This window comes from Lutjanus erythropterus, chromosome 2, assembly GCF_056507025.1.
Source record: "Lutjanus erythropterus isolate fLutEry1 chromosome 2, fLutEry1.hap2, whole genome shotgun sequence".
In the NCBI taxonomy this organism is placed as follows: Eukaryota; Metazoa; Chordata; class Actinopteri; order Lutjaniformes; family Lutjanidae; genus Lutjanus; species Lutjanus erythropterus.
Genome location: NC_139318.1, coordinates 41,850,362 through 41,876,857, shown reverse-complemented (window position 1 = coordinate 41,876,857; position 26,496 = coordinate 41,850,362). Strand labels below are relative to the sequence as shown.

Sequence of the window (26,496 nt, the reverse complement as noted above, 5' to 3'; positions counted from 1 at the left end):
GCATTAATCTGGTTTTTGCCTGACTGGGCAAGTAGGTCAGAAATGTCTTTTTACCTGAAGTCTGTTTTTATTTGATCTATTTAAGATGATGACTTTGTGAGTTCATAAACAAAGATATTGAGATTACCAACCCTAACCTCTGCGCTATTCCAACGCAGGTCTTATTTTCACCTGGTTCAATAAAATTGCACAATATGTCGACATTGCCACAACCGACGTCTCATGAGACGCGAGCTGTCAGGTGATCAGACATGTTGGAACCACACCATCAGTTTCTCTGGATTATCTAAACCTCTTTATCTGGAGGTCAAACTGCAAGTGAACACAAATGAAAAATTGGCGATGATGCTTGTTTGCACGTTGTGTGTCTGGAAACACAGCTGACAGATGTTTTCAGACCGACGGTGTGAATCATGATTTCATCATTAGCTCTGTTTTCTTTGAGAAACTTCCAATGATGTCACTGTGTTACCAGCAGGCCGACTATCACTCTTTAAAACTACTTCTTTGATTGAAAAAAAAAACAACTGCAATGACAAAAACCAAGTTGTAAAAAAAAACACCATTATCCCTTAATTTCCAGGTCATAACAAGTATCTGATGGCGTTCGGGTTTTTCATTTTCAGCTGCACTGATACCGTCCTGCTGCATCTTTGATTCAAATGTACTCTGCTCTCGTTTGTATCTCAAGTTCTGTATTACCACCACTCGATGTGAAATTTCACTGCAACTAAATAAATATTTACATTAGTTTCATTAAAGACAACATCATAAAATCAGTATCACAGACCACAGCCAAGCCCTGTGTAATGGTGAAAATATTCATTTCACAGCACATGAATTACACCGTGTGACAGTGCTACTGTGTATGCGTGTGTGTGTGTGTGTGTGTGTGTGTGTGTGTGTGTGTGTGTGTATCCAGGTGCTAAACACTGTAGGCGTTTGTCACGTTTGTGTCCAGACATGTCTAATGGAACCCAGAGTCGACTCACTGGAGATGACTTCAGAGAAAAATGTAACCTGACAAGATCAGACAGAATCAGTGTGGGAGCGAGTTTGTTTTTGATTCTGACATTTTATTTTGTCCTGGTTTTAATGTGCTGTTAGTTCACGGCTCTGAAAGACGCTGAATAAATTATCCGTGAGCTTATCGGCGCGTAATCAAAGATAAGTGTGAAATCTGATTCAGCAAGCTTGTTTATGTGTAAATACATGTTTTGTAAACAGACTATATGGTCTGTGCGGATGCTTCAACATTACGCCCACATGTGATTGGTGAATATCTCACTCCAAAACCATGAGCATTAAACAAACAAAGCTCTGTTTACATTTAATGTTTCGTGTGTATCCTTCAGTTCAACACTATGTGTTCACTGCATGTTCTCCCTCACAATTTACAAAGCAGATTTATTTTTATTTGAGACCTGCACTGTTTCCTGTTTGTTTCTGCATTCTTCTTCTACTCTGTATTTTACTGGTGCAACACTACATTTCTTCATATTAATACCACCTGTAGATCCGTGGAATGGTGTGAAACCATCACAGGAATGTGCATCACGTCACCTGTTTGATGATACACAGGTTTCCACAATCCTGAGCAAAATACAGCGATCCAACTCACCAAAACACAGCCTGCTTACCACGGCAAGTGCTCAAGAACTCTACATGATAGCTTTAATCTGTTGTTCAAGAAAATAGTTGCACACTTGTAGCCACAATTCACACAACCACAATAGTCATTATACGTAACACGTTTTACCACTGTTTCCACCTGAGAGTTACTGTCAATAGCCTGAAGAAAACTGTGATGTCAAAATGTTCTGTCTTTTGAATTGTGAACTGTTTTCTTCCACAACCTGTGCTTCACCGCGGTTTGTTCCTCTCTGATACTGGTGTGCATTCCTCCCTCATACCAATCCTGAATAGCTTTAATCTGCTGCCACAACAGCCTCCGCACTTCTCAAGGCCCCGTTCCACCAAATTATCCCTGGTTCTTGGAACCTTGGTACAATCTAACAAATCAGTCTGTGTTTTCACCAGAGGATGCGTCATCAACAGAGGGACATAGTGCATAGCGCGCAACGACCTGCAGAATATGACACGCCCACTTTGGTTCCCCCCCGGGAAAACCTACCATCTTTTGGCTCTGGCTGGGAACAAACTATTCGGGTTCTAAAACAAGTCATTTTTGGTGGAAACGCTCAGAACAGCTCAAGATTAAGTGCTTGAACTGTAACTGAGCCGGTTCCATGTTTGTCTATCAGAGGAGTTTCCATCAGATTTTGGAACCCGGCCGCAGGGATTTTCTCCAACTCAGCCACAAGAGCACCAAACTGGATAAACCATTTCTTTACAGATCTGGTTTTGTGGATTGGGGGAGTCATGTTGAAACAGCAGATGACCTTCCTCAAATTGTTGTTGGAAGCTCACCATTGTCTAAAATATCGCTGTATGATGTGGGGTTGGGTGAAACCTCTTTTAATACCACAGCAAGAAGGAAAAACAGTCCTTGGCCAACAGAATAGGATATTTTGTTTTGTGCTGGTGCAGTAAAAGTCACTATTAAAAAAGTATTCAAGTGTCAACACTTTTGATAATCTTGGTATATTATAGCATATACATAAGCAGAGCATAAGATTTCCTTCATTGGAACTAAGGGGTATCTACATACTTTTAGCCACATATTGCAATAAAAACCCGTGGTTACACTCTGTTTGGTCAAATTCAGCACTCAATATAGAGCAGAAAACAACAATGTAGAACAATAACAAACATTCTCATTATCAGAGGAGATTCAGATTTATCATTTCATTCATATAATTCACCAAGAGAAAATACTTGTTGGCTTTATTCTGTACTTATTCTTACATGTAAAGCAGACTATGTTAACTGTTGTATAGGACGTGCTAATGATATAAAATGTGAATGATTTGAAACTCCTCTGGGTGGAAAAAGAAGACGAGGAAAATAAAAAGCTGCTCCAGTCATTTATAATTTCCCTCCATTTTCCAAAGACACAACGCCAGAGAGACAGAGAGGGAACTGTTCGCCCTCCTACTAAACCCAGATTTTCCAGCTTCTCTCTCCTCCTCACAGCTCATAATGTGGCCCTTTCAGAGAAGTCTGCGAGTGTGTGTGTGTGTGTGTGTGTGTGTGTGTGTGTGTGTGTGTGTGTGTGTGTGTGTGTGTGTGTGTGTGTGTGTGTGTGTGTTAATTCCTGTCGATTTCTCTTGCTCCCAGGTTGTTCCACAAAGACTTTCTTTTCCTCTGAATCACTCTGAATGTGACCGTCAGGTAGACAAACTTCTGCCAAACATTCTGAACTTACAAACATCCAGTGTAGACTGAAACTGAACTGGTTCAATTTCAAGAAATCTAAAGTGGAATTTGTGTGCAGGTTAAGGCTGAAACTAATGGCTATTTTCATTATTGATTAATCTGTCTATCAATGTTTTGTTTTGTCCACAACCCAGAGATATTCTGTTTACTGTCAGAGAGGACTAAATGACGAGCTTAAAGCTGTAGTAGACAGTTTATTTTTGGTGTCATCAGGCAAAAGTTCCATAAAAACCTTTAAGCATATTGTAATTCAAGTGATGTGAGAGAAAATCAGATGTCAGCCAGGGCTGTGACGAGTAAAAGGTGAATCTCATGTTGAGATCAGCACATGGGTCTATTTATACACCTACGGATCAACACTGTTGCACTCAAGTCAGGGACACAGCCTCTGATTGGTCAACAGACCCATAGCATCCTTTAACATCTTGGGATTGCCAGTAGGTGGCTAACAACATCCTAACAACAACAACTGTTACAACAAAATAAATAGTGTTGGGATTCATTATTATGGGTTTATTTTACAAAGTCTCCAAAAAAGACACTGCAGTTCAGGTCTGGATCAAGGAATACAACCAAACCAGAGCCAGAGATGTAAAGGCTTAACACTTGTGTTAACATTAGCTTAGCCTTTCATGTTTAGCTTGATGCAGGGCTAAACCTGTCATTTTTTTCCAGCAGTTTTCCAGCAGTCTTGAGAAACTGCAGCATTTGTAAGCAAACACTGTAACCTGAACTGTACATTTACTGCCAGACTCACAAGTTAGTGTTACATTTAAGTCTCTGCTCTGGTATGAGCAGCATCGCCAGTCTGCCGCTCGCTCTCCCTCACGTGCATGCTGCACACACTTACACACTACCGTCTAGAGCTGCACGGTTCTTGCTGAAATATGAATCACATTTTTTCTCTAAAAGTATTGAGATCACGATTCTCTAATAGAATTAATCAATTAATTAACAAATCATTGCAGCTCTGCTGCAGGTGATCTTAAAACTATGATACCGTTTCCATCCTGCATCACAACTACACTGGTCACCATGACAACAACTCCAGTCCTCCAGTCTATGACAGCAACAGCCTCCCCAACTCGTTCTCTCCCTTTATATTGATCCAGTTATTGATTAACTGACCAGTTGACCAGTCAGTTTGAATGGAGCAAACAGTCTCATCACCTCTGCAGTCCAAAACAAACACACACACACACACACACACACACACACACACACACACACACACACACACACACACACACACACACACACACACACAGATGACCTTAAGAAACCTCCATTACAACCAGTCAGCACTCAGTAGGGCGTCTTGTGATCTGTGTGTGTTTGCGTGTGTGTGTGTGTGTTTGTGTGTGTGTTCTTTGAAAGCCCCATGATGCCAAAGACGTCAACTGTTCCTCAGTTGCCGGGGAAACCAGTCATGTGGAATCACCAGAGAAGAGACAAGAGAAACCTGCTTTAAAAATCAGCTGATTGTGACACGATTTATGCCGAGTTTTAGCTCTGGTGCTGTTCATATCATCACTCCTGAGCATCATCAGTGATGTCTGCAGTTATCTACAGATATTAGTTATCTGTTACAAATACATTCAGTCAGTACATTTATCAGTCAATGCTCTAAAAAGTAGAAGCCAAAAGTACGGTAAATCTATAATGTTCAAGGTGAACATCTGCACTTTTATTCTGAACAAGAAAACAGAAGTCTGACTGTTAAAACAATTTGTGTAAAATGGAAGAAAGATTTAGAAGAAGACAAAGAAAATAAAGCAAAGCGATCAGCACTATCAGCCACTGCAGAGTCTTCATCTTACTGAAATACAATCGAATGAAATCGTATGATTTAATTTGGTGTAAACTCAATCTGGTGTAACCCAACACACAGGCAGGAGAAAGAACTTACATCAGCCAGTGAAAAGCAGAGACAGCCTGACGCCTCACAACTTCTATTTAGGGACACTGATCAATCAGGTGTTAATCTATATCAGCCAATCAATGGCTCAGTGGCTCAACAGGGAGTCTTAAAATCTGGCTCTTGGAAAAACTGATCATAGCACAGATAACTGATGTGTCGCTGCCCACTGTTCTGCCACTGCCATCAAATGTATAAACAAGGCATTTGCACAAAACCAAGCAGGCAGTTAAATCATGTTTCTGTTGCTTCTTACACAGAACAACTTGTGTTGATTTGTGTTTTTTCTTCTGAAATTTTGCTCTCAGAAATGACTGATTGGACTGATGAAATGCATGTATATTTCATGACATTATGAGACTAAGATCAAGGTAAGAGCATTGTTTGTTATCCTTTCTCCACCTACTTCTTCCACATATTATTCAGTGTATTATCTGAGTCATCACCTGTAACAACAAAGGCCATCAGATAAAGGTGGATGACAGGAACAGGAAAGAAACTTCCTTTTGCTAACATACAAGGAAGAGTAATGGCTCTGTAAACAACTAAGAACATTATGATCCTACCACCACCCTTCATCTCATGAAAAGCAAAATATCATCAGTGCTGGAGATCAGAGACATTTTCACACTTCAAGTCTGACAACACAAGGACGTGTACATAAACTTGGTGTGCAAAAATTATGCACAAAAAGTCCAATCAGGTGTGCAAAAGCTTCTGTACACATCTGAATCACCCAGAGTTATGTTGGCTGTACTGTCCCTGTAGACCAGTGGTTTCCAAACTTGTGCCCAAGGCAAGTCAAAATCTCAAGGCACACCTGTATTTATACTCATGCAAACAGCCTCACATAACCATCTCAACCAACTGAGGCAACAAGCAGCCTGATAGCCAATCAGAATGTCGGTGGGGTAAAAAAAACATTAGGCATCTATCAGTCCTTTGATGGCCAAAAGTTTTTAAAGGCATTTTAGGGTATAAGTGAGTCTGCACAAAGTAGAAACTTTTTGTTTAGTTGTATATTTCAATAATAACTTAGAGTTATAGACTTGCCTCATGACTCACCAGTATGTAGAGCAATTAATCAATTGTGAATTAATTATTAGAATAATCACCAACTATTTTGATAACTGATGAATCTGTTTGAGTTTTTAAGAAAAAAAGTAAAAAATTCTCTGATTTCAACTTGTTAAATGTGAATATTTTTGGTTTCTTTGATCTTTTACGACAGTAAATATCTTTGGGTTGTGATCAAAACATGATATATTTGTCCTGTTCTTAACTGTCGCTATTATTTCAGCCTTTAAAAATTCACCATCAGTCAACCTCTAATTAATACACACCAATTATCAGTTTTCTGTAATTACAATAGTTTACCTGTTTGGGGATTTTTAAGGTGCCTTGTGGCTCCTGCCGAGTTCAAGTATTCAGATTACCTGCGCTGACACACCACGACGATGCTGTCAGTGATTACAAACACGGCACACACACTGATAAACAACAGTTGCAGTCAGCTGACCCTGACATTCGTTCCCACATGGAGGAACTCCCACCTCAGGTGTGCGACACCGCTGATAAGCCTCTCCCAGCTGTCAGTCTGTCTTACCTGGTAAACAATCTACAAACATGCAGCACTTCTTTCCACTTCCCAGATCACAGAAAGATGAGAACATGGGTATTACCATGGCAACCAACCACAGAATCCGCACACAGACCCACCAGACCGGTTCTGACACACACACACACACACACACACACACACACACACACACACACACACACACACACACACACACAAACGTACACAAAGTTCCCTGCAGGTGTTATGAGTGGCTAAAAGGGAGAAAACAATTAAGCGTTTTTATGCGTTGACAGGACTTGTCAACGCAAAGAGTGTAACAGTATTTGTGTGTCTCTGTGTGTATGTGTTAGTTAAATGGTTAAAAGAGATAACTAGGTTCTTCCTTGTAGTCAGCCCTTGAATTTTTCATTTGTCTCTCCTCTCAGGAGGAGGAGTATGGAAGTATACTGATGACAAAAGATTTGAGAGTGCTGAGGCACAGATTTGTAAGAGCAGACTTAGATTTATACGAGCAAGATGACAGAATCGTAAAAGATGATTTAAGGAATTGTGCAACTATATTTGCACAGGGATTCTCATGTTTGCAATGATCGAAACTGCTCATGCTGAATCCTTTGATGAGCACAAACTCAAACTGACAAGAGAGCCTCATCTGTTCAATTTGACCTGGAAGTGAAGGGTCATCCTGTTGGACCCTTTCTTTGACTTTCAAAATAAAAGCTGAGACACTGGCGTTTGGACACAATAGAGACACAGCAGTATTTGGTTTCTGTATCATCTTAAAAATCAAAACGTGCCATGTTCAAAACCTGACTTTTTTTTCCACTCTGAAAAGAACATGACCCTGATGCCCAGCAAGTCATTTGGCTGCTTGCTAGTCAGAAATGTTTGCCAAGTAACCTGTTCAGAAGAAAACTGATAGCAGACTCAGAGAATGCTTAAATTTGATTCTACCACTGCAAACCCCGAGTGATCTCAAGTGTTTAGTGGCAGATTTTTTTTTCTTTCTCGAAGATGTTTTGTCGTCAATAAGTTTCTGTAGAGGAGGGGACAGCTGTTAAAACACACTGCACAGGTACACACACAGAGAGAGAGAACAGAGGAATGTGCTTTGTCAACATGAAGTGTGTGGAGTCCGTATTAGCTTTAAACCGAGCTAACTGCTAACAGATGGCAACAGCCTTGTGTCCACTGCAGAGCCGAGCAGGGTTAAACCAGACAAATGGGGATGAACCAGGCCAAGATCAGGCAGGGCTGAACCTAAAGAATCACGCCTGTTTTCTACCAGAGAACTCCTGTTTGACACATTTCTCTTGAACTGTATGTGATCTTTTTATAGGACCAGTGTGTAGGATTTAGTGGCATCTAGCAGTGAGCTTGCAGATTGCAAAAGACTTGTATCGCAGTTGCCTTCCAAACATGTAGGAGAACCTACAGTGGCTGCAAAACTCACAAGAAACACGACAGGTTGATTGTGGAGCCGGTGTTTGGTTTGTTTATGCTGAGCTACAGTAGAAACATGGCAGTGCAACATATCAGACTCCATGGAAGAGGTCCTGCACCCTCTGTACATATCAACTGCTACATTCTAAGGCAACGAAAACACAACAGTTCTTATTTTCAGGTGATTATACACTCATTTAAACTTATTTATTAATATCATATTGCATTTCTGTCATATTCTGTCAACAGATCCCCCTAAATAGTACAAACTGAACCTTTAAATGTTTAATCAATTATCAATACTGTTGCTGGATTTGTCAGCTAATTGAACTACTGACTACAGTTTCAGCAGTTTGAATCCCTACAGCAGCCAATGCTTATCAGCAGCCGTGTTATCTGCGACCTTTGTATTCTTTATTGAACGTCACTCGTGACGGTGGTGTTTTAGAAATATCCTCTACAGACAGATCAATTTTCTGTTGACCTGCAAAATGATTATTCAACGTTTGGTTTAGAGCAACGTGGCACAAGGATGAAAAGTGTTTTAAGAGATTGTCCACCTTTTAAAGAATTACATAACATTAATCTGACAGATGCTTTTGACCAAAACAAACCGCAAATACAATAAATCAAGGCCAGCTCACTCATCACCTGAGTGACAGCATCTTAAATCTAACTTTTCCATACTTCTAAGCAAAGAAGTTTTGACAAAATATATGTTTTAACACCAGAACCAGCTGTGAAAGCTCATCTTGTACACCTGTTTGCAGAAGATCCTATTTTCTTCTATTTCTACACACACACACCTGAGGACCGGCTATGTAATACAGACAGCAGACATGTATGCAGTCATGCCATTGTGCTACATTGGGTGTCCAAATACCCTAATGAGGTCACACGTTTGCTGGTACGTGCAGTCACACATTTTAGGGCACGGACGGACAGTCTGGGCCCCTTGCAAACATGGGGAGGTGGCAAAATGTACATCAAGAGGACCTTCGCTGCTACACTGACACAGGAAGTGTAATTTCAGCTTTAATGAGACACATCCACAGCAGGTAAGTAGAGGGTTACGGTGCCTTTCTTGGGAGATGCTTTGACAGGCGGCAGCAGACTTTAAGACTTCCTGTTCCCAAGACTGCAATGAGACCTGCATGATGATGACTTCCACAGGGTTTTGTAGATATTAGCAACCCTGACCTGCTGTAATTCATAGATACAGAAAGTACATATTATGTAGGTATGAGACAGGGGTCTGTGCATGTTTAACAGAGATAAACACATGTTGTAAGTGCTGCCTGCTGTGTGTGTGGCTGTACATTCTCCAAACTTTCTCCTCCTCGTGTTGAGCTATACTGTATGTCTTGTGACGAGGGATGCATGACGATACCTTATGATACTGAGATGTTCGGGCTTTAGCTCTGCTTCAGGTGATGTCATGTGCTGCAGAATGTGATCCCAAGCTGCCCGAAGCTGCTTATTTGACATTAATCTCTGTATTTAAAAGACTGCACTGTTATTTATCTGCAGCCTGCTGTGTTTGTGCACAGCAACAGAACAGCTAAATCTGACCTATTTACATTTTGTTTCTTAATGTGTGCTGCTGCCTTTTTGATAAACAAACAGGAACGCTGAGACATGACAGAGCAGGTCTGTAGACAGTTCCACGGAGGGGAGCGGCTATGATTCACCTCCCACACGCACACCCACATGTTACTGGATTTCCTTTAAATACCAACTGACTTCTGTGTTACATAATCATACCAGCAGCTGACTGTCTCAACAAAGCCCCAACACACAGACGCTGCGGCTCTGAATACACTGTTAGTCCCTGTACACATCGTCCTCCATGTATTTATACAACCTGCAGTCTGCATCATCAGCGGAGCTCAGTACTGATACTTAAATCACAAGAGACAAGATGTTCTGTTAATGTCCGAAGAGGGACGACAATGAAAATGGTCAACGTCAGTTGGTAAAGAAAAAGACATCACAAACTAGCCTCCCAGTTCTAATGATGGGAAATTTTAATATCGAGGCATATACTGATATTTTCAACAATAGTGCACTTCTGACTTTGTGGCAGAAGATCCTCTCCTGTCTTAACATAACAGTAGCTGTATTTCCATCAATGTATTTTTTTGCACATTTTGAAATACTGCAATAGAAAAGGTTGCTGGAAACAAAATTCTTACAACAAAGTTCCTCAATTTTGCAAAAAAACCCTCTCACTTTATGTGTTTTTTTGCATTATTTGACATTCCCATGAAGTCAAAATCCATGTTTAAGTGTTTTTATCAAACTTATAGGTCACGCTGTATATGACCTACAGTATACTACAGTATCTGATGCAGCAATGATGAAAAAGTCATCTCAGGTATTCTTAATGGTATTCCAGAGTTTGTATTTTTCTGGAAGGTGACTATAAACTACACTATGGGGCATTACTAAATTTGCATCCAATGAAATGATTTCTCTCTTATGACACAGTGGATCATGGAACAATTCATCCTTTCACTGAAACAGACTGGAGTGATTCCGAGGAACAGGCCTAACTGTACGAAAGCAAAAGTTAATAACTTAATTCCCTGATTTGGATGAAACTGAATCATATTTTATGAAAAAATATTTTCTGTTTTCCTCTCTGAAGTCCTCCAGCTGCTCAGCTCAATCCTTGTTTATTTGAGTGGAGAGTTTCCTTGTGGACGGATGGCTTTACGTTACTTGTTGCTTAAGTAGCTAACTGTAAGTGTTAATGGCTAGTTGTCGTTAGCTGGCAACAGAACCAAGCACAGCCGCCTCCCAGTGAACATGACTGGTCACCAGGATGTACACAGTCAGGATTCAGTACAGAGGGTGTTTACAGTTTCCTGATGAAAAATAGCTTTATTTGTTGCTAAAGTAAGTCAGCTAACTGCTAATTGCCATTAGCTCAGTTAGCCATGACTTAGCCTTGGGGTGCTGGAAGACAAACCCAGCAAGAAAACCACTTGTAGCCTCTTCCCTGTTGTTAAACTGGCCTCCATTGGTCTCTGAGCTGGTTTGGTCCCAGTCTGGCTGTGAATCAGTCTGGTCTGAGTGCTCCAAGTGTTACATCCATGGACTGCTTTTGCTGCGTGGCGGGGATGAGGGTGGGGCATAACACACACTGCTATAAACAGAAATCCATTTCTGCGACAAGCTCCTCCCTAGCTGCCTGTTTAACAAGAAACATCCAGCCAATATGCACTCAGCCAGCCATTTCATGGTAGCTTTAATGTGCTTAATGAGAGATGGAAACACCTTTTCTGAACAAGTTCTGACATTTTGAACATTTAACTCACATGACTGATCAGCTGTTTCCGCTCTGACAGTCTCCTTATGGCTCTCTTGGCTCTTTAATACATCCATGATTGCTCCACACAGATCTACTGTCTGACATTAATACATGAAACAAACAGAAACGTCTGATTTCCATCGTGCTTTCTGCTTCGTTTTTCACAGTTTGAGGTTTGACTGGAGCTTTTAATTACGTCAGCGAGTTGCGCTCTCTCTTCTGCAATGGCATAATTGTTTTCCAACTGGAGACTTTGTGCCACCACTATGAACCAATTTTCTTTGCTGATTTACTCAAAATTCGTTAAAATTTCCGATATATTTGGATGGAAACAAGGCTAATGCCCCCATGCAAGAAGCCAGACCCATAAAGAAATGTTATTTCCCAGTTCGGTGTGGAAGAGCTGAACAGGCCTGCACAGAGCTCTGACTTCAGTCCCATCCAACACCTTGGGAATGAACTGAAATGCTGACTGTTTGCTAGACTTTATAATCCAAAAATCAGTGTCCATTCAGTCCTGTGACTGAATGGAAGCAGACCCCTGCAGCCAGGTTTCAAAATCTTGTGGAAGGCCTGAAACAAGAAGAGTTAAGCCTGCTGCAGCAGATAACTGATTAAAGGGGAACTGCACTGATTTTACACACCAAAGTCTGAACACGGCTGTTGAGGAGTACCACTGCTGATGTGAAAACAGTTGGATAAAGCCTGTTGTGGCTCCAGAGGGAGCTTCGCTTGAGTCAGCTGAAGCTGAAGCTGAAGGCTACAAGTTTGAAAATGAAAAAAAATCTGGGGGTGTGAAGTAAGAAAGAAGCGAGTTTACCAGACCTCTAGCCCACACATCGTCTCTGATGGAGCCTACATTTGCTGCTGCAAGCACAAAACACCAGAATCTCAGACTAAATTATCAGTGGCTAAGTTACATTACTGGTAAAGTAGAAGTGAGGTTGACAAATAGGAAGAATGCATTGAATAAAACTATATCTCTGGTTCTGCTGTATCAATTTATATGCTTTTTTAAAACTATCCATTGTGACTCTAACAATGTTAGAAGAGTGAATTACAAAATCACAATGGGTACAAAGTTTGTCATGGCCATGAGGTTGACTTTCTATATTTGACAAACTGATATGGTGAAAGTTATTGTGGTATCTGACTCTGAATGCAAAAGCAAACAAAAGTTTTTCCCCCCATAATGTTGCAATACTCCTTCAGCACCAAAGAACTACAATCTCCCCGCACTATGATATGTGTATGTGTGAATGTGTGTAACCTAATCTGGGGTAAAACGGGGCAGCTGTGCATGAGGTCTCACTGTGTCACTTCAGAGAGAAAGACCAAAAGAAAAAAAAATGTTAAGGAGAAATGACCTCAAAACAGTGTAAGTAACTTAACATGAAAGCACAAAAAACAGACAAGGAAAGAAAAGAAAAACAGAGATGTACTGAAAATTGGCTGGGTAATTTTCCTGGCCCATTTCATCTTCCAGTAGTACAATCCTTAATGGTTTCTATGTTATATTATATCTCTCTCACACACACACAGAGCCTGGTCCACAGTGAGCTAATAAAGCTAATTAGTTCCCTCATGATTTTCACTATTTATAATAAAAAAAGAGAGAGACAGTGAAAGATCAAACTGCAAGAAGGAAGGAAGGAACAGACAGATCAAGAGGGAAAACATTTCCCTTGGCTCTCTTACATGATGACACACATACAAAAACACACACGCACATAGGCGCACGCACCGATACTCGCACATACAAACAAAACTAAAGCTGATCTCAGAATGATTTTCCTCTTGGTGTGTCTGGCCCACAGCCGAGAACACAATCCAGCTCTATGTGTCAGTATCACACTGTGTTTCTGTCTGTGTGTGTGTTTGTGTGTGTGTGTGTGTGTGTGTGTGTGTGTGTGTGTGTGTGTGTGTGTGTGTGTGTGTGTGTGTGTGTGTGTGTGTGTATTTATTTACCTCTGGTCCCGGTCGCCATGTCTGCCACCTTCTGAAAAGCGTCCAGGAAGGCTCCAGTGACCACGATGGTCGTCCTGAATCAAACACAAAGACACCACGTTAGTTGTTTCGTATATAAAATGTCAGAAAATGTCTTGTTTTACCCACAACCCAAAAGTATTCAGTTTATCTCATAGAGCAGTAAAGAAACGAGAAAAAATTCACATATCTGAGAGGCTGAAACCAGAGTTTTTATACTTAAAAAATGACTCAAACTGATCAATCAATAATCAAAATCATTAGTGATTGATTTAATAATTAGTAATCAATTAATCCATTAATTGTTGCTGCTCTAATTCAAAACATAAACCCAGTCTGTCTTTGCATGAAGGGGAGAACTCAAACTGCCGATATCAAACACATTATTCATGAGACAGAGAACAGAAAGGTCAAACAAGTTTACACTTGTGCAATGTTGATCAGTGGTTCCAAGTAAGGCTGCAATGATAAGTCGACCAAAAGAAAATAAACTGCTTTACGAAATGATTCTTAGAGCAAAATGTCAGAATTTATGCTTTTATTTGTCACATATGACATTAAATTAAGATTCTTTTTCAGCTGTTGGTTGGACAAAAGAAACAATCTGAAGCTGTCACATTGGTTTCTGGGAAACTGTGATAAACAAATTTTTACACAAACATTTAATCGATTAATCTATAATGAAAATAATCATTGGTTACAGCCCTAGTTCTGAGTCCATGGGTTGCAGATTGTTACCAGGCAACAGAACATTTGCTACAGAACCATGATGACTGATTCAGCCAAGAAGCTGAACAATAATTATGTAAGAACACAGGCACTTAGAGGATCCTTAACTTTATCTTCAAATGATCGTCCTAATTGTGGAGAGCAGTCACGCTCTGCAATTGTACACTCTGGGGGGTGTTGGTGGGTTGCTCTGGTAGTCGAACGCACAACTCCCACCATACAAATGTGTCACGTAGACCTGTCATAAGTGACACCACAAGCATGTTGACAATATGCAGCAGTCTGTGGTGCAAAAAGGACTGGGAACCTCTGACGCTGATGATGACAGTGCTTGTTGACATGTAATATATTTTAAAGCAGCTTTACATACAACATGAATGAAAGAATGAATAAATACAACAGCACCGATATTTGTGTTACAGACAAAAACAAGCAAGATTGTACTTGTAACAAATTGGTGTTTCTTCCAAATCACACACAAAAAAACCAACAACTTCCTGCTGTCTACTAATGCTGCTCCCAGCAGTGGTACTTCCTGACTGGTCATGCGTTCTAACAAATATTACTGAATGGTTCACTGGTGGGAAGCTGGTGAGGGACTGGGTGAGGGGATCTGACTGTTCTCAGGCACCTTTCAGATTCAGTTACTAGTTTGGGGAAAATTAATTTATGCATGTTGGCTTCAAGTTGGATTTCCACAGTAACAGTTTGAGTGAGTTCCCCTGTAGACTTGTAGTGACAAATGCAATGCAGAAGCAACTCCAAATTTAAGGATGGAGGGAACTGAGAACTGGGTCCAAATGGTCAGATCCGTCAGAATTGTACACGCTCCCAGGTTATCAATACCTTTTATCGATGTCATGTATTTCTGATGGTTGTGCTTTGCAAAACAACGACACGAAACTCATGAGTCTATGATGCTGTGCCCTTGCAACACAAAGCAGTCATGGCTGAAAGAAAGAAACAGTCCAAAACGTGGCTTCGTTTCACAAAGAAAGATGGCAACAGCAGTTGTTATTTCTGTAAAATTATCATTTCAAATAAGGGTGGAAACACCTTTCTACCTGACATGAGCTTAAATTCCAGGAATAACATGTATTTGGCACCGAGCAGCAAATCCTTTACAGAGAGTAAATACCATATGTTATAGTAGCAGCAGGAAAGCTTAGTGGAGAAGAAACGATTGAAAAGACGAGTTTTATTTCAAAAAACCTCTGAATGATTTGAAATGGCATCATGTTTTTTGCATGACCGTTGCTACAGCTAGCTCTCAGGCTGCAGCCAGCTCAGGAATCAATAAGGGAATTGATTAAGAGTTGGCTCGATAAGCAGAATTGATAATGGAATTGGTATCAATAAAGGTTATCAATTCCCATCTGTATTCAAATTAGGGGATAACGCAGGAAAAAAGATAAAGTGTTAAACTGATTACCAACACAAGTGGTAGTTTAACTCCCATTATCATGATATTGATTCCTCTTGTTAATTGGTATGAACAGAGAAAAAGAACACGATGATAAACAAAAACAACATTAACTAAATAAGATTTGCTAACTCAACTCCTGCAGGAGGGATGGCAGGTTACCATGTGAGTCATGTGGCTGTTTGCTTATAACCAGGAAGTGTGAACCAAAACAAACAAAGCACAAAAATAATTTTCTTCCTGGTTTAAATCAAAGAAACACAGCGGTCTGCTGCAGAGGACGCATCATAAACAAACCCTGCTTGGTTTTAAAAAGGAAAAATAAAGGACTTTTATTTTGGAGGCAGGGTTGGTGGAGCCACATGAGAGGCCAGTCGCCCTCAAAGGCCGGTGTGAGGAGTGCAACTGGAGACCTTCTGACACACACTCATCATCATCATCATCAATGGACCTATTGTCTCTGTGTGTGTGTGTGTGTGTGTGTGTGTGTGTGTGTGTGTGTGTGTGTGTGTGTGTGTGTGTGTGTGCCATTACCATTCAGGTCTATGTTTCTATAGCTGCACACACACACACACACACACACACACACACACACACACACACAGAGAGAGAGAGAGAGAGAGAGAGAGCGAGAGAGTCATTACCCCTGAAAACTAAGAAGATCAGATGACACTGCTGTCAATAGTTTGTGTGTCTGTCTGACCTCAGTGGAAATTCTTTCATATTAACACACACACACACACACACACACACACACACACACACACATTTACCATCATTTTCTAAAAGTCGATGTTAGCATTGTGTGTAGTGAAGAACATTATCCAGTTTTGACTGAAATAACTAAGAAATGATCAAAAATCTGGCTTACAAAAAGGCTAATATGGATTCCTGGTACCAGTTATATAAAATTAAAACACACAACCGTGGCTTCATGTGTGCACAGACATGTTTGATCTGCCAGCCCATGATCCCCAGCTGCCTGAACACCCTGGTGAGGCTGCGGGAAAACTCACAGTCCCACATTCCTCAACAAGACACTAGAAACCCCACTGGAGTCTGACAGAAGCTTCGGGTTGTCTGCTGTTCAGTTGGTACTCGCTGGAATAAGAGTCAGAATGAGGCTGTTTTTTTTAAGATCCAGCATCGGACTGCACAAGCAAAATTTCTTATCCTTCCCAAACAATGTTTACTTGTGAAAAATCAATCATCGTGCCTCATCACGCAACAGCAATAGGGCTGCAACTAATGATTATTTTAATTATTAAATAATATGCTGATTATTTTCCTGATTAATTGATTTATCATTTAGGTTGTAAAATGACCCCAAAAAAAAGGGGGAATGCTAATCATAAACTCCCAGAGCCCAGAGAGACATCTTCGTACTACTTCTTTTGCTCAGCCACCAGTAACAAACCCAGAGACTCTCCTTTTATTATCATAATTGGCAGCAAATCCTCACATTTAAGAAGTGAATGTTTGACATTTTTGCTTGAAAAATGACTGAAACAATTGATTGATTATTAAAATAGTTGGCAAATAATTTATTTTGATTTACTAACCATTGTCACTCTGAAGGGAAATGAGATCTAAAAAAAAGCTGGTAATATAATAATTCAGCCTCAGAGAAGTAGTGTTACCGTTGTAATTTAACTACACTACACACAACTTCCAAATATTACTGATGTTTAAATTAAATTCATGGGTCCAGTCACACAATTATTGCAACTAAAAGTGTTCAAAGTTAAATACATGCAAACGTTAAAACATAAATAATCATATAAATGAGTACAGGGGATATGTAACTACAGAATAATCCAAAAAATATTTGAACTTCATTACATAAAATGTTCTTTTACCAGAGACTGTGTTATTTTATAATGAAACTTTCCATAAAAGAGTCTGTCTCAGTAAATCAAAACAGCAGAGTGGAGCCAATTATGTGATTGACAGAAAGGGAAGGGATATTATTTATTCATATAATTAATAACACTCTGTGTCTTCATCATTGACTGCATAAATAGCGGATGGAGTCTCTGGGTCTGAAAACCAGAGCCAATGCAGAAGAGCCTAAAACCGGCATTCCTTCTAACGGCTATTGGGGGCGACTGCACTGTTTTCAAAAACAGCTCAGATTGTATTTATCTACTTATGGCAAAATTAACCTACTTCTCATTTGATTTGTGACCTCAGTAAACAGTAAACAGTTTCCTAATGGGTTTATGGTCTCAATCACTAGTTTCAAGTCCTCTTCGACACAGCATTAAGTTGATTTCATAAATCACGGTCCATATAGAGTAAAACAGATGATAAAGCAGGGTATGCTTTAGGGCGGGGCTACATTAGAATGACCTGCATCCAGAGCAACACACAGAGCTCACAAAACTCATCAAAACGTCAAACTAAACAGCACTGATCAAATATGAATCTAGGTTCTGTTTCTGCATTGCCTGTAACTCCCTTGATATGTTTTTAGGAACATGTTTTAGCGACTGCTTAGCTGTAATATGAGAATTTTATTATTTCCTGCTGAACAGAAGAGTCAAAGCCGAGCACTGTCCGTGTCGCAGTACATCACCCATTGGCTCCACGCTCTCAGTGGTACTGTGCATCCTCTGGTTGCAAAAAAAAAAAAATCAAGATGGTGAACCCCCATAATCCTTAATTTAAGTCTTCAAAATGCTAATTCACAAATTAATAGTGATATCACAGTGGGTTTACCTTTGGTCTCCATGCACAATTACTGTCCAAAGACTTTGACTGAAACTTTATTTGTGGTGTTTACTGGAAGGAAATGCATTTACATGGGTAGTTAAATCTAGTACTAACTATCTATTTTTAATATATTTAATTTCATCCCATGACAATAATAAAAAAATACGCCTGTCGGGTCGTCCAGGATCCCAATCCTACTGCAACTCTCTGCACTGAGGACTCCACTCCATCCCTCATGCCACAATCATGTCATCTAACCACATCTACCTTGTCAGATGTGTTTCTGTCTGATTTGTAGACAGACAGTCCAACTTTACAACAGGTTTACCTGCATTCATCCTGTTCTATTCTAAGCCACAGCACATCTTATGCAATGAACTAATTAAATATTTCCAGCATAAAATCTTTTAAGACTTCATTAAACTACGTAATGTTCTCTTAACATGTGGGTTCAATTAAGCTGCTTACTAATCCTGGTGATGTTCACAGCACTGAAGTGCTTATAAGCACAAAACATTGCAATAAATTTCCTTGGAGAACTCAATCCCTGGCCCATCTTTGTTTTCATGTTTTACATTTTAAATGGCGTTGATTTTCTATGGTGGTTAAAGAAACAAACACGGGAGTGAAGTCTGGACTGAAGCTGCTTCGTGTGTGCAGTTCATCCAGAGCAGATCTTTTGAGTAGCATTAAACATTAGAGCGGTTTGAACAGCGTGGATGTCCTATTTGTGCCTGCCTCTGTGTGTGTTTGTGTGTGTGTGTGTAGCTGGTTGACTGGCAGGGCTAATGGACTGTGACTGTCTGCAGCAGGCAGAGCGATGCTTATCAAAGTAAACTGGCCTACTGGGAAACACAGTCATTATATTGTTATTACACTGAGCCAGCGACTGGGTCACTGTGTGCATGTGACAGCGAGAGTCAGAGTCAGAACACATGCAGCGCTCATGTAAACTACAGAATAGAACAATAACCAGAATATGTTTAGTGCGGACATCCTGCAGAGTTCAACAGTGAGTCAACCGCTGGCCAGGAGCCAGTAGAAAGACACAAAACACAAGAACTGTGAGTTGTTGTCAAAAATGTTCTGATAAAGCTGCAGATTAAAGGTATAATTTGGATTATTTGAAGCAGGGTTGCATGAGGTCAGTAGTCGGTGTATTAGCTACAGTAGATGGGGCTTGGCATGCATCCACTTTAGAGAAGCAGAGGGGAGAACCAGGACAGAAGCCAAGCAATAAACTGCTGTGGTGAGCAGCACAATGTAATTTAGCCATTTAAAAAAATACCACCTAAAACATTTAAAAAATAAACAAATAAAAAATAATAAAATAGATAAAAAAAAAGTCAATATCAGTGTTTGGAATATTTTCACTGTGTTACCTTGCCGTCAGGCAGCCTTTTGTGACAGGAAACCACCGTCATGTAAGCCAAATATTGTTTTGTCTCCAAAGCAACCAGACTCCTTGAAGAAAAACTGTAATTTTACCTCACAGAACACGAGAGTACTGCTGCCTCAATCGGTTAGTTCGTTTGCGTTTTTGTGTAACTTCAGTGTTTTAAAAGTTTAGTTTAGGTTCACCAAAGTTGCGCAACAGCACAAATAAAGTAACCAATCAAGGAAGCAGTAGTCCAACAACTCCTGTGTTTTGCGACGTAAAATTACTGTTTTCCTCCAAGGAGTCTGGTTGCTTTGGAGAGAGCGACATTTGACTCGTATAACTGCAGATTCCTGTCAGAAAAGGCTGTCTGATGACACGGTAAAGCAGTGAAAATATTCTAAATATAGCTCTGCACATTAACTGATATTTAGTTTTTGGGTGGACTTTTTTAAAGTGGCTGATATAGATTTTGCTGCTGACACTGTCCACAGCAGTCGATGGCTTAGCTTCCATGCTGATTCTTCTCTGTTACAAACTGAGCTAATGCTGACCACCACTTACTGTAGTTAACAGACTTCTCATCATACTGCAGTAATTTTATTTGAACACAAACTACTATCAAAAATGTGCAGCCACACAGAGAGACACTGCAGTGTGTTAGGATTTTATTTTTGACCTATGATGAGGATGCACACATTATATTTCTTTGTTGCGATGAAAATCAGATGTTTTAAAAGACGCTAAACCACAAGTCTTTAAGGTAAAAGACGTGACATTTAGGTTAATGTTGGAGTTTGGTGTGGGGCAGCTGCTCTACAGGTGATAAGGCATCACTTGTATGCTGAGGAGTCAGAGGTAACTTGGAAATACTCTGATTCAGTTACAGCCCTCGCAGTCAGTGGTTGTATGACCTGCTGGTCAATGGGGTCAGTTAGAAAAATACACATCGAATTTAAGAGTGTGTGTGTGTGTGTGTGTGTGTGTGTGTGTGTGTGTGTGTGTGTGTGTGTGTGTGTGTGTGTGTGTGTGTGTTTTACCTGAGCTGTGATTGTAGTTTGGCTCCTTTGGTAACAAAGTCCTCCCATGTAGGATAACTGGCCTGCAGCAAACAGAGAAAATCAATGATATTAAAAGTCTGCCAACTTCACACGAGTCTGACCACAAAAGGATTCACTGAGGTTAACTGAGACATCAGACACAAAGCTTTAACATTATATGTTTTACAACAATAATCCCAACGAGGGAGACAGAAGTATTAATTAAGTATTAGCGTAAAACCTGTCAGATATGTCTCTGCACAGGATGGGGATGTATGGATACAATGCTTGCAAAACTGCACTGACAGAGAAACAATATGTTGAAATATTGCTCTTTAATCCGATCTTAATCTTGGTGCAGGGCTCAACAATGGAAATTGCTGCTTGCCCGGGGCAACTTCAATGTAATGTCAGGCAGGCAAATCCAGCAACTCCCTTTTCTGACCTAGCAAGCAGTAAAAAAGAAGAACAAAATTAAACTGTTTTGATAATCAATTAATGGTGAAAGTAGTTTTTCATGCAAAAATGGACGGATATTTTTTAACTATTTTCTGATATTTTATATTTATTGTAGCTCTAGATTAATTTGAAAACCGCTGATACATAAAACAATTTGTACAGGGGCAAGTGAAAACTAACTTTGGGCGAGTTGACCAGGTAAGTGAAAAAACAACACCAATACTGAACAACAATCAAGTATTAATCCACTATTAAAATAATTGTCAACTAATTTTATTAACTGATTAATTGCTTTGCATCGTTTTTAAATAAAAGCTCCCAAAATTCTCTGATTTCAGCTTCTTAAATGTGAATATTTTCTGGTTTCTTTACTCTTCTATGAGAATAAACTGAATATCTTTGGGTTGTGGACAAAACAAGACATTTGAGAACATAATACTGGGCTTTGGGGACCACTGATCAACATTTTTCACCATTTTCTGACATTCTGTGGACCAAACAACTGATTGATTAATCGAGAAAATAATCAACAGGTTAATCGATGATAAAAAAATTTAAAAAACTAATTAGTCGCAGCCCTACCATGCACACGAGTGTTGACAAAAACAACATTTTATTTTTAGACATACCGATACTGAATATTTGAAATGCTTTCAATACTCTCCTTCAGTAGTATCGATACTGATACCAGTTGTTCTCGCAGTGCTGTCTTCTTGTCACTCATCTCATCTGCTCCGGTTAAATGTCCGTTGTCATGTTACAGCCTTGTTAAATTTGTCTTTTATTAAAAATTCTTAAATTTTATGTCCTCAATATCGTGTCAATTTTTCCCTGTGGTATCAAACATGGTATTGAATATCAATACAAAAGGCATTAGGTAATAACTCCTTTTCAAGTTTATGGATGAACAAGAATGGTAAAAAAAAAAATGTCTTATTGTTGCTTTGACGGAGTATTACAGCTGCAGTATGAGTGTTTAAGAGGATGAGGCTTAACGGACTGAAGTGAAATAAATAAGAAGCCAGAACTAAATGAAAATCAGAGGGGTGAAGAGAGGCCAGGGGTGTGAAATGACAGGAAAGAACCAGAGAGTATGCAAAAAGAAATGGGACAGCTGTGCAGGAAAACAAATGAGGAAGGCTGATGCTGAGATAAAACATCATATTTGGTTTACTGACTGTTACTAATTCAGGTGGGGCTGAGAAATCAGTTCAGGAAAGATTAGCATCTGAGGTCAGTGGTCAGCATTACTGGTCAAAACAGAAACGACCAATCGATTAAAAGCTGCACGTCTATCTTATGAGCTCTCTTTATTGTCTCTGAAAATAAGATTCCTTCTACTCTGAACAACAGCAGCAAACCGATCAACAGCTGAGTGACTGGTGCTATTTTTGGCGTCTGTGGGTTTCACATGAGGACATGAGGCGGGGGCTCTCCGGCCGACCATAAACATATAGAAACAAACAGAAGGAAGCAGAGCCAAATACAAGCAAACCCACACCGCTGTCATGCAGCTGGGATTGATTCTCTGTGAAGCTGCAGCTTTTGCTCTGAGCTCATCTCAACATTCAGCTTTATCTTTGCAGATTTTTATCTTTTATATATGCTGCTGAGTGAAGTGGGCTGCCGCCAAACCAAATCTGATCGTGTTTAACATGCAGTGACACTGAAGCATCAAATCTCATCTCATCACCACTGAGCCATGAATCCTGTTCAAACCCAGTTCAAGCTACTTTTTCATGTTAAGTTTCCATTTGGACCACGGCTGCAACTAATGATTATGTCTACTGTTGATTAATCTGTCGATAATTTTCCACATTAATCGATTCATTGTTCAGTCTATAAAATGTCAGAAAATGGTGAAAAATGTTAATCTCTGTTTCCCAAAGTCCAAGATGACGTCCTCAAATGTCTTATTCTGTCCACAACCAAAATATATTCAGTTTTCTGTCATATAGGATTAAAAAAACAGAAAATATTCACATTCAAGAAGCTGGAATCAGGGAATTTTGTTTGTTTTTTTCTTAAATAATGAGTCAACCTGATAAATCGATGAAGATAGTTTAGTATATAGGATTAAAAAGCCCAAATTCTAGAAAAGAAGCTAAAACTCATCAGACAAAAAAAAAGTTATTACTTGATTATCACAATAGCTGGTTGTTAATTTTATGTAATTTTAATAATGAATTAAAGTTATAGACAAATATTTATATTTCAGCAAAGTCAAAATGGATTAAAGTAGAGCTGCAACAATTTTATGTTTATTGATGAATCAATTAGTAAATGGAAAGAATATTTGTTGCCAACTATTTTGATGATCGATTAATCGTTTCAGTCATTTTTCAAGCAAAAATGTTCAACACTTGCTGGTTCCAGCTTCTTAAAGGCTGCTTTTCTTTGTCAATTATGATAATAAATAAAGAGTCTTTGGGTTTTGGACAGTTGGTTGGACAAAAGAAGAGATGTGAAGACGTCACTTTGGCCTTCATTAATTGTGAAAACAGTCATTAGTTGCAGTCCAAGGTTAAAAAATATCTGCCCTCTTTTATAAATTAGTTACCAAAAATCAACTTTGGTACTTTATATTGCCATTATAGTACAATATCACTGAGAGGTGTTCACAACCTTTACATTCGGAAAAAAATGTTTTATTTATTTATTCTGTGCAGATTAAAATTTCTTCAGCGCTGCCTTCATGGGGTAAAACTGTCCTCTGTCTGCATTTTGTAACAGCAGCTGATTGATTATGTAATCTAAGGCTGCTTCGTGCTGCAGGCTGTGACCTTGGGTTACATCTGTGACCAACAGCTGCTGGTGTGGTGCTCTGGTTATTCAATTAAAAATGCAGGAAAGCCCTGCTGGAGCTGAGAGCTGAATCCGACTTTCTCTCTCTCCCTCTCTTTATTTTTCCAAACCCAGTCACCCTGTCTGTCCTCTGTCCTGTTTCTGCTGGTCCACCAGAGAGGGGATAATACCGATTTAACCCCTAACACCACACCATTAGCCTCTTAGCTCCACACCGCTAAAGCTGTTAGCCTGCCCCCGCTTCACAGCTAGCCAGGCATGCACACAGCACGGGGCTGACAGGTTTACTAGCTGCAGGGACTTAACACTGCGTGATGAAATACTGCAGGTGACCAGCTGAATGCCTCTGGTGAACAGCTAATAGCGAACGTGGAATAAATGGAAGAGGAATGAAATGAATTGAAATTGATTGAACTCCAAAACTTTAATGATCCCTGTGGGGACAAAGTAGGTTGTGACTGGAACAAAAATTTATTCTGGGATTTAGAGAAAAAAAGAACATAAGCTCACAAGTAAAATTTAAGATGACGCACATTTAGGGTAAGCTGAACTTAGAAGTCACAGCCCTGCTTTTGAAGCTGAAATCATTAATGATTGTTGAACAGTTGTTATCGAATGAATGATGGTACATTTCAGGCAGTAAATCACGCCTACATATGATAATATAGAGTGCTCTGAATTGAAGTAATCTTTGCAAAACCTCATCTCATGCAAGGGGGTTTTTCATCGTATTAATCTTTCAGAAAATCCATGCATGGAAAATTGTCTCATGTATAAATCTGCTCGCAATCAAATCTCTTGTACCTCGTGTTCTCCCGCTGACGTTTTATTATACTTCTGTACATTTTTGTCTGCCTAGTCTTTATGCGTTCACAAGGTACAATGTGTTCGGCCAGAACCATTCAGTGCAGAACGCTCTGCCTGCCTTCAGTTCAGTGCAACCTGTGATCGAATAATTACTGTCAGATTAGCCCTAATACACTTAGGTTTACATCTTGGCGTGTGCACAACACAAGTTCGAAAGTGCAGGCGGGTCAGGTGTTGTCTGCTAGAAAAATCAACCAGAGACCGGAGTCTGTCATCTCATTCAGATGACTGGCATACTGACATTTTTCATTCATGTTCTTATTTCAACATTTGCTAATGTTTAAACAAGAACTACAATGATTAATCAATTATTAATGAACTATTACATTAATTGGCAACTATTTAGATAATTTATTAACCATTTCAGTTGTGTTTTTTGTATTTCAAAAAAGTCAAAATTCTCTGATTTCAGCTTTCTCAAATGCAAATATTTTCCGGTTTCTTTACTCCTCTGTGAGAGGAAACTGAATATCTTTGGGTTGTGAACAAAACAAGATCAACAGGTTCGTTTTATGCCCCGGAAACTATATATTTATCACATCTATACATTCTATCTATACACAAGAAGGAATGGGTTGGTTATTGGAATTGAAAGATCATTTTGAACGATTTTCAATATTGAAATTGTGACATCCCTACTGTTGACAGTTGGATTACCAGCCTAAGATGCAGGACAGGATGGAGGCCAAACTCTACAAACAGATATCTGCATATGAATGTTGAAAAAATGTTTGTTGTCATCGCCAGACTACAGCCAATGACTTCAGAGAGTCCATTTCAGCCAGCTCTTCACACGGACTGTTTACCTGCATGCAACCAAAATCAACTCAAAGACGATTGGACAACACTGCTCAAATGAAAACCAGGACATTTCTGATACCAAACCCCTGTCCCTTGCCTACAGACTCTGCATTCATATGCATATGCATCTGTTGATAGAGATTACACGCCTAGTGACTGTTGACAGGAATATCATCACAGCACTGCGGCTCTGACTCTCAACTTCCTTCGTGTGATGTTGTTTATCTACGAAATGAAGTTCATTCTACTTGAGCAGTCACTGAAGGTCACTCTAGACAAAGAGTTTCAAGCTACAAACCAAGAGCATACACTCCAAAATCTCTCTGCTGCTTATATTTCAGTCCATGTAGCTCTTGCAGGGCCCCTCTTGTTCCCTCGCCACTTCTCGACTAAACCTTAAATTCTGTCAGGATTTGTTGTGACTGCCAGGAATGTCACAGTCAGTCACAGACAAAATATCCCTGCAGTGGTTTTGCAGCGAGCAGGGCTGAAAACGCCATGGTCAGGGTCAACTGAAGCTTGATACTGAGAGCTCTGGAGCAGCGGTGGCTAAATTAGGGTCCCAGGACCCACAAGGGTCACTGATGGTGTTCAGAGGGTTGCCTGAGACAGCTGCCAAGAAAACAGCTGTCTCTTCTCAGACGAAGGAGAAAATGTAACAAAAGGCAGTGACTGATCAACATAACGAATGACAT

At 39.8% G+C, this 26,496-nt stretch overlaps 1 protein-coding gene across 3 annotated transcripts in view; it reads right to left on the bottom strand.

The window, feature by feature from the left end:
* Positions 1 to 26,496, bottom strand: part of mtss1 (MTSS I-BAR domain containing 1) — an 82,751-nt gene that overhangs the window by 36,031 nt on the left and 20,224 nt on the right. For all 3 annotated transcript variants that reach the window (XM_084740486.1, XM_084740495.1, XM_084740505.1), the window contains exons 2-3: positions 20,870 to 20,931; positions 13,567 to 13,640 (exon numbers count right to left, since the gene is read on the bottom strand). In XM_084740486.1, coding sequence (XP_084596612.1) covers positions 13,567 to 13,640; positions 20,870 to 20,931 — 136 coding nt within the window. The remainder of the gene's footprint in view (positions 1 to 13,566; positions 13,641 to 20,869; positions 20,932 to 26,496) is intronic.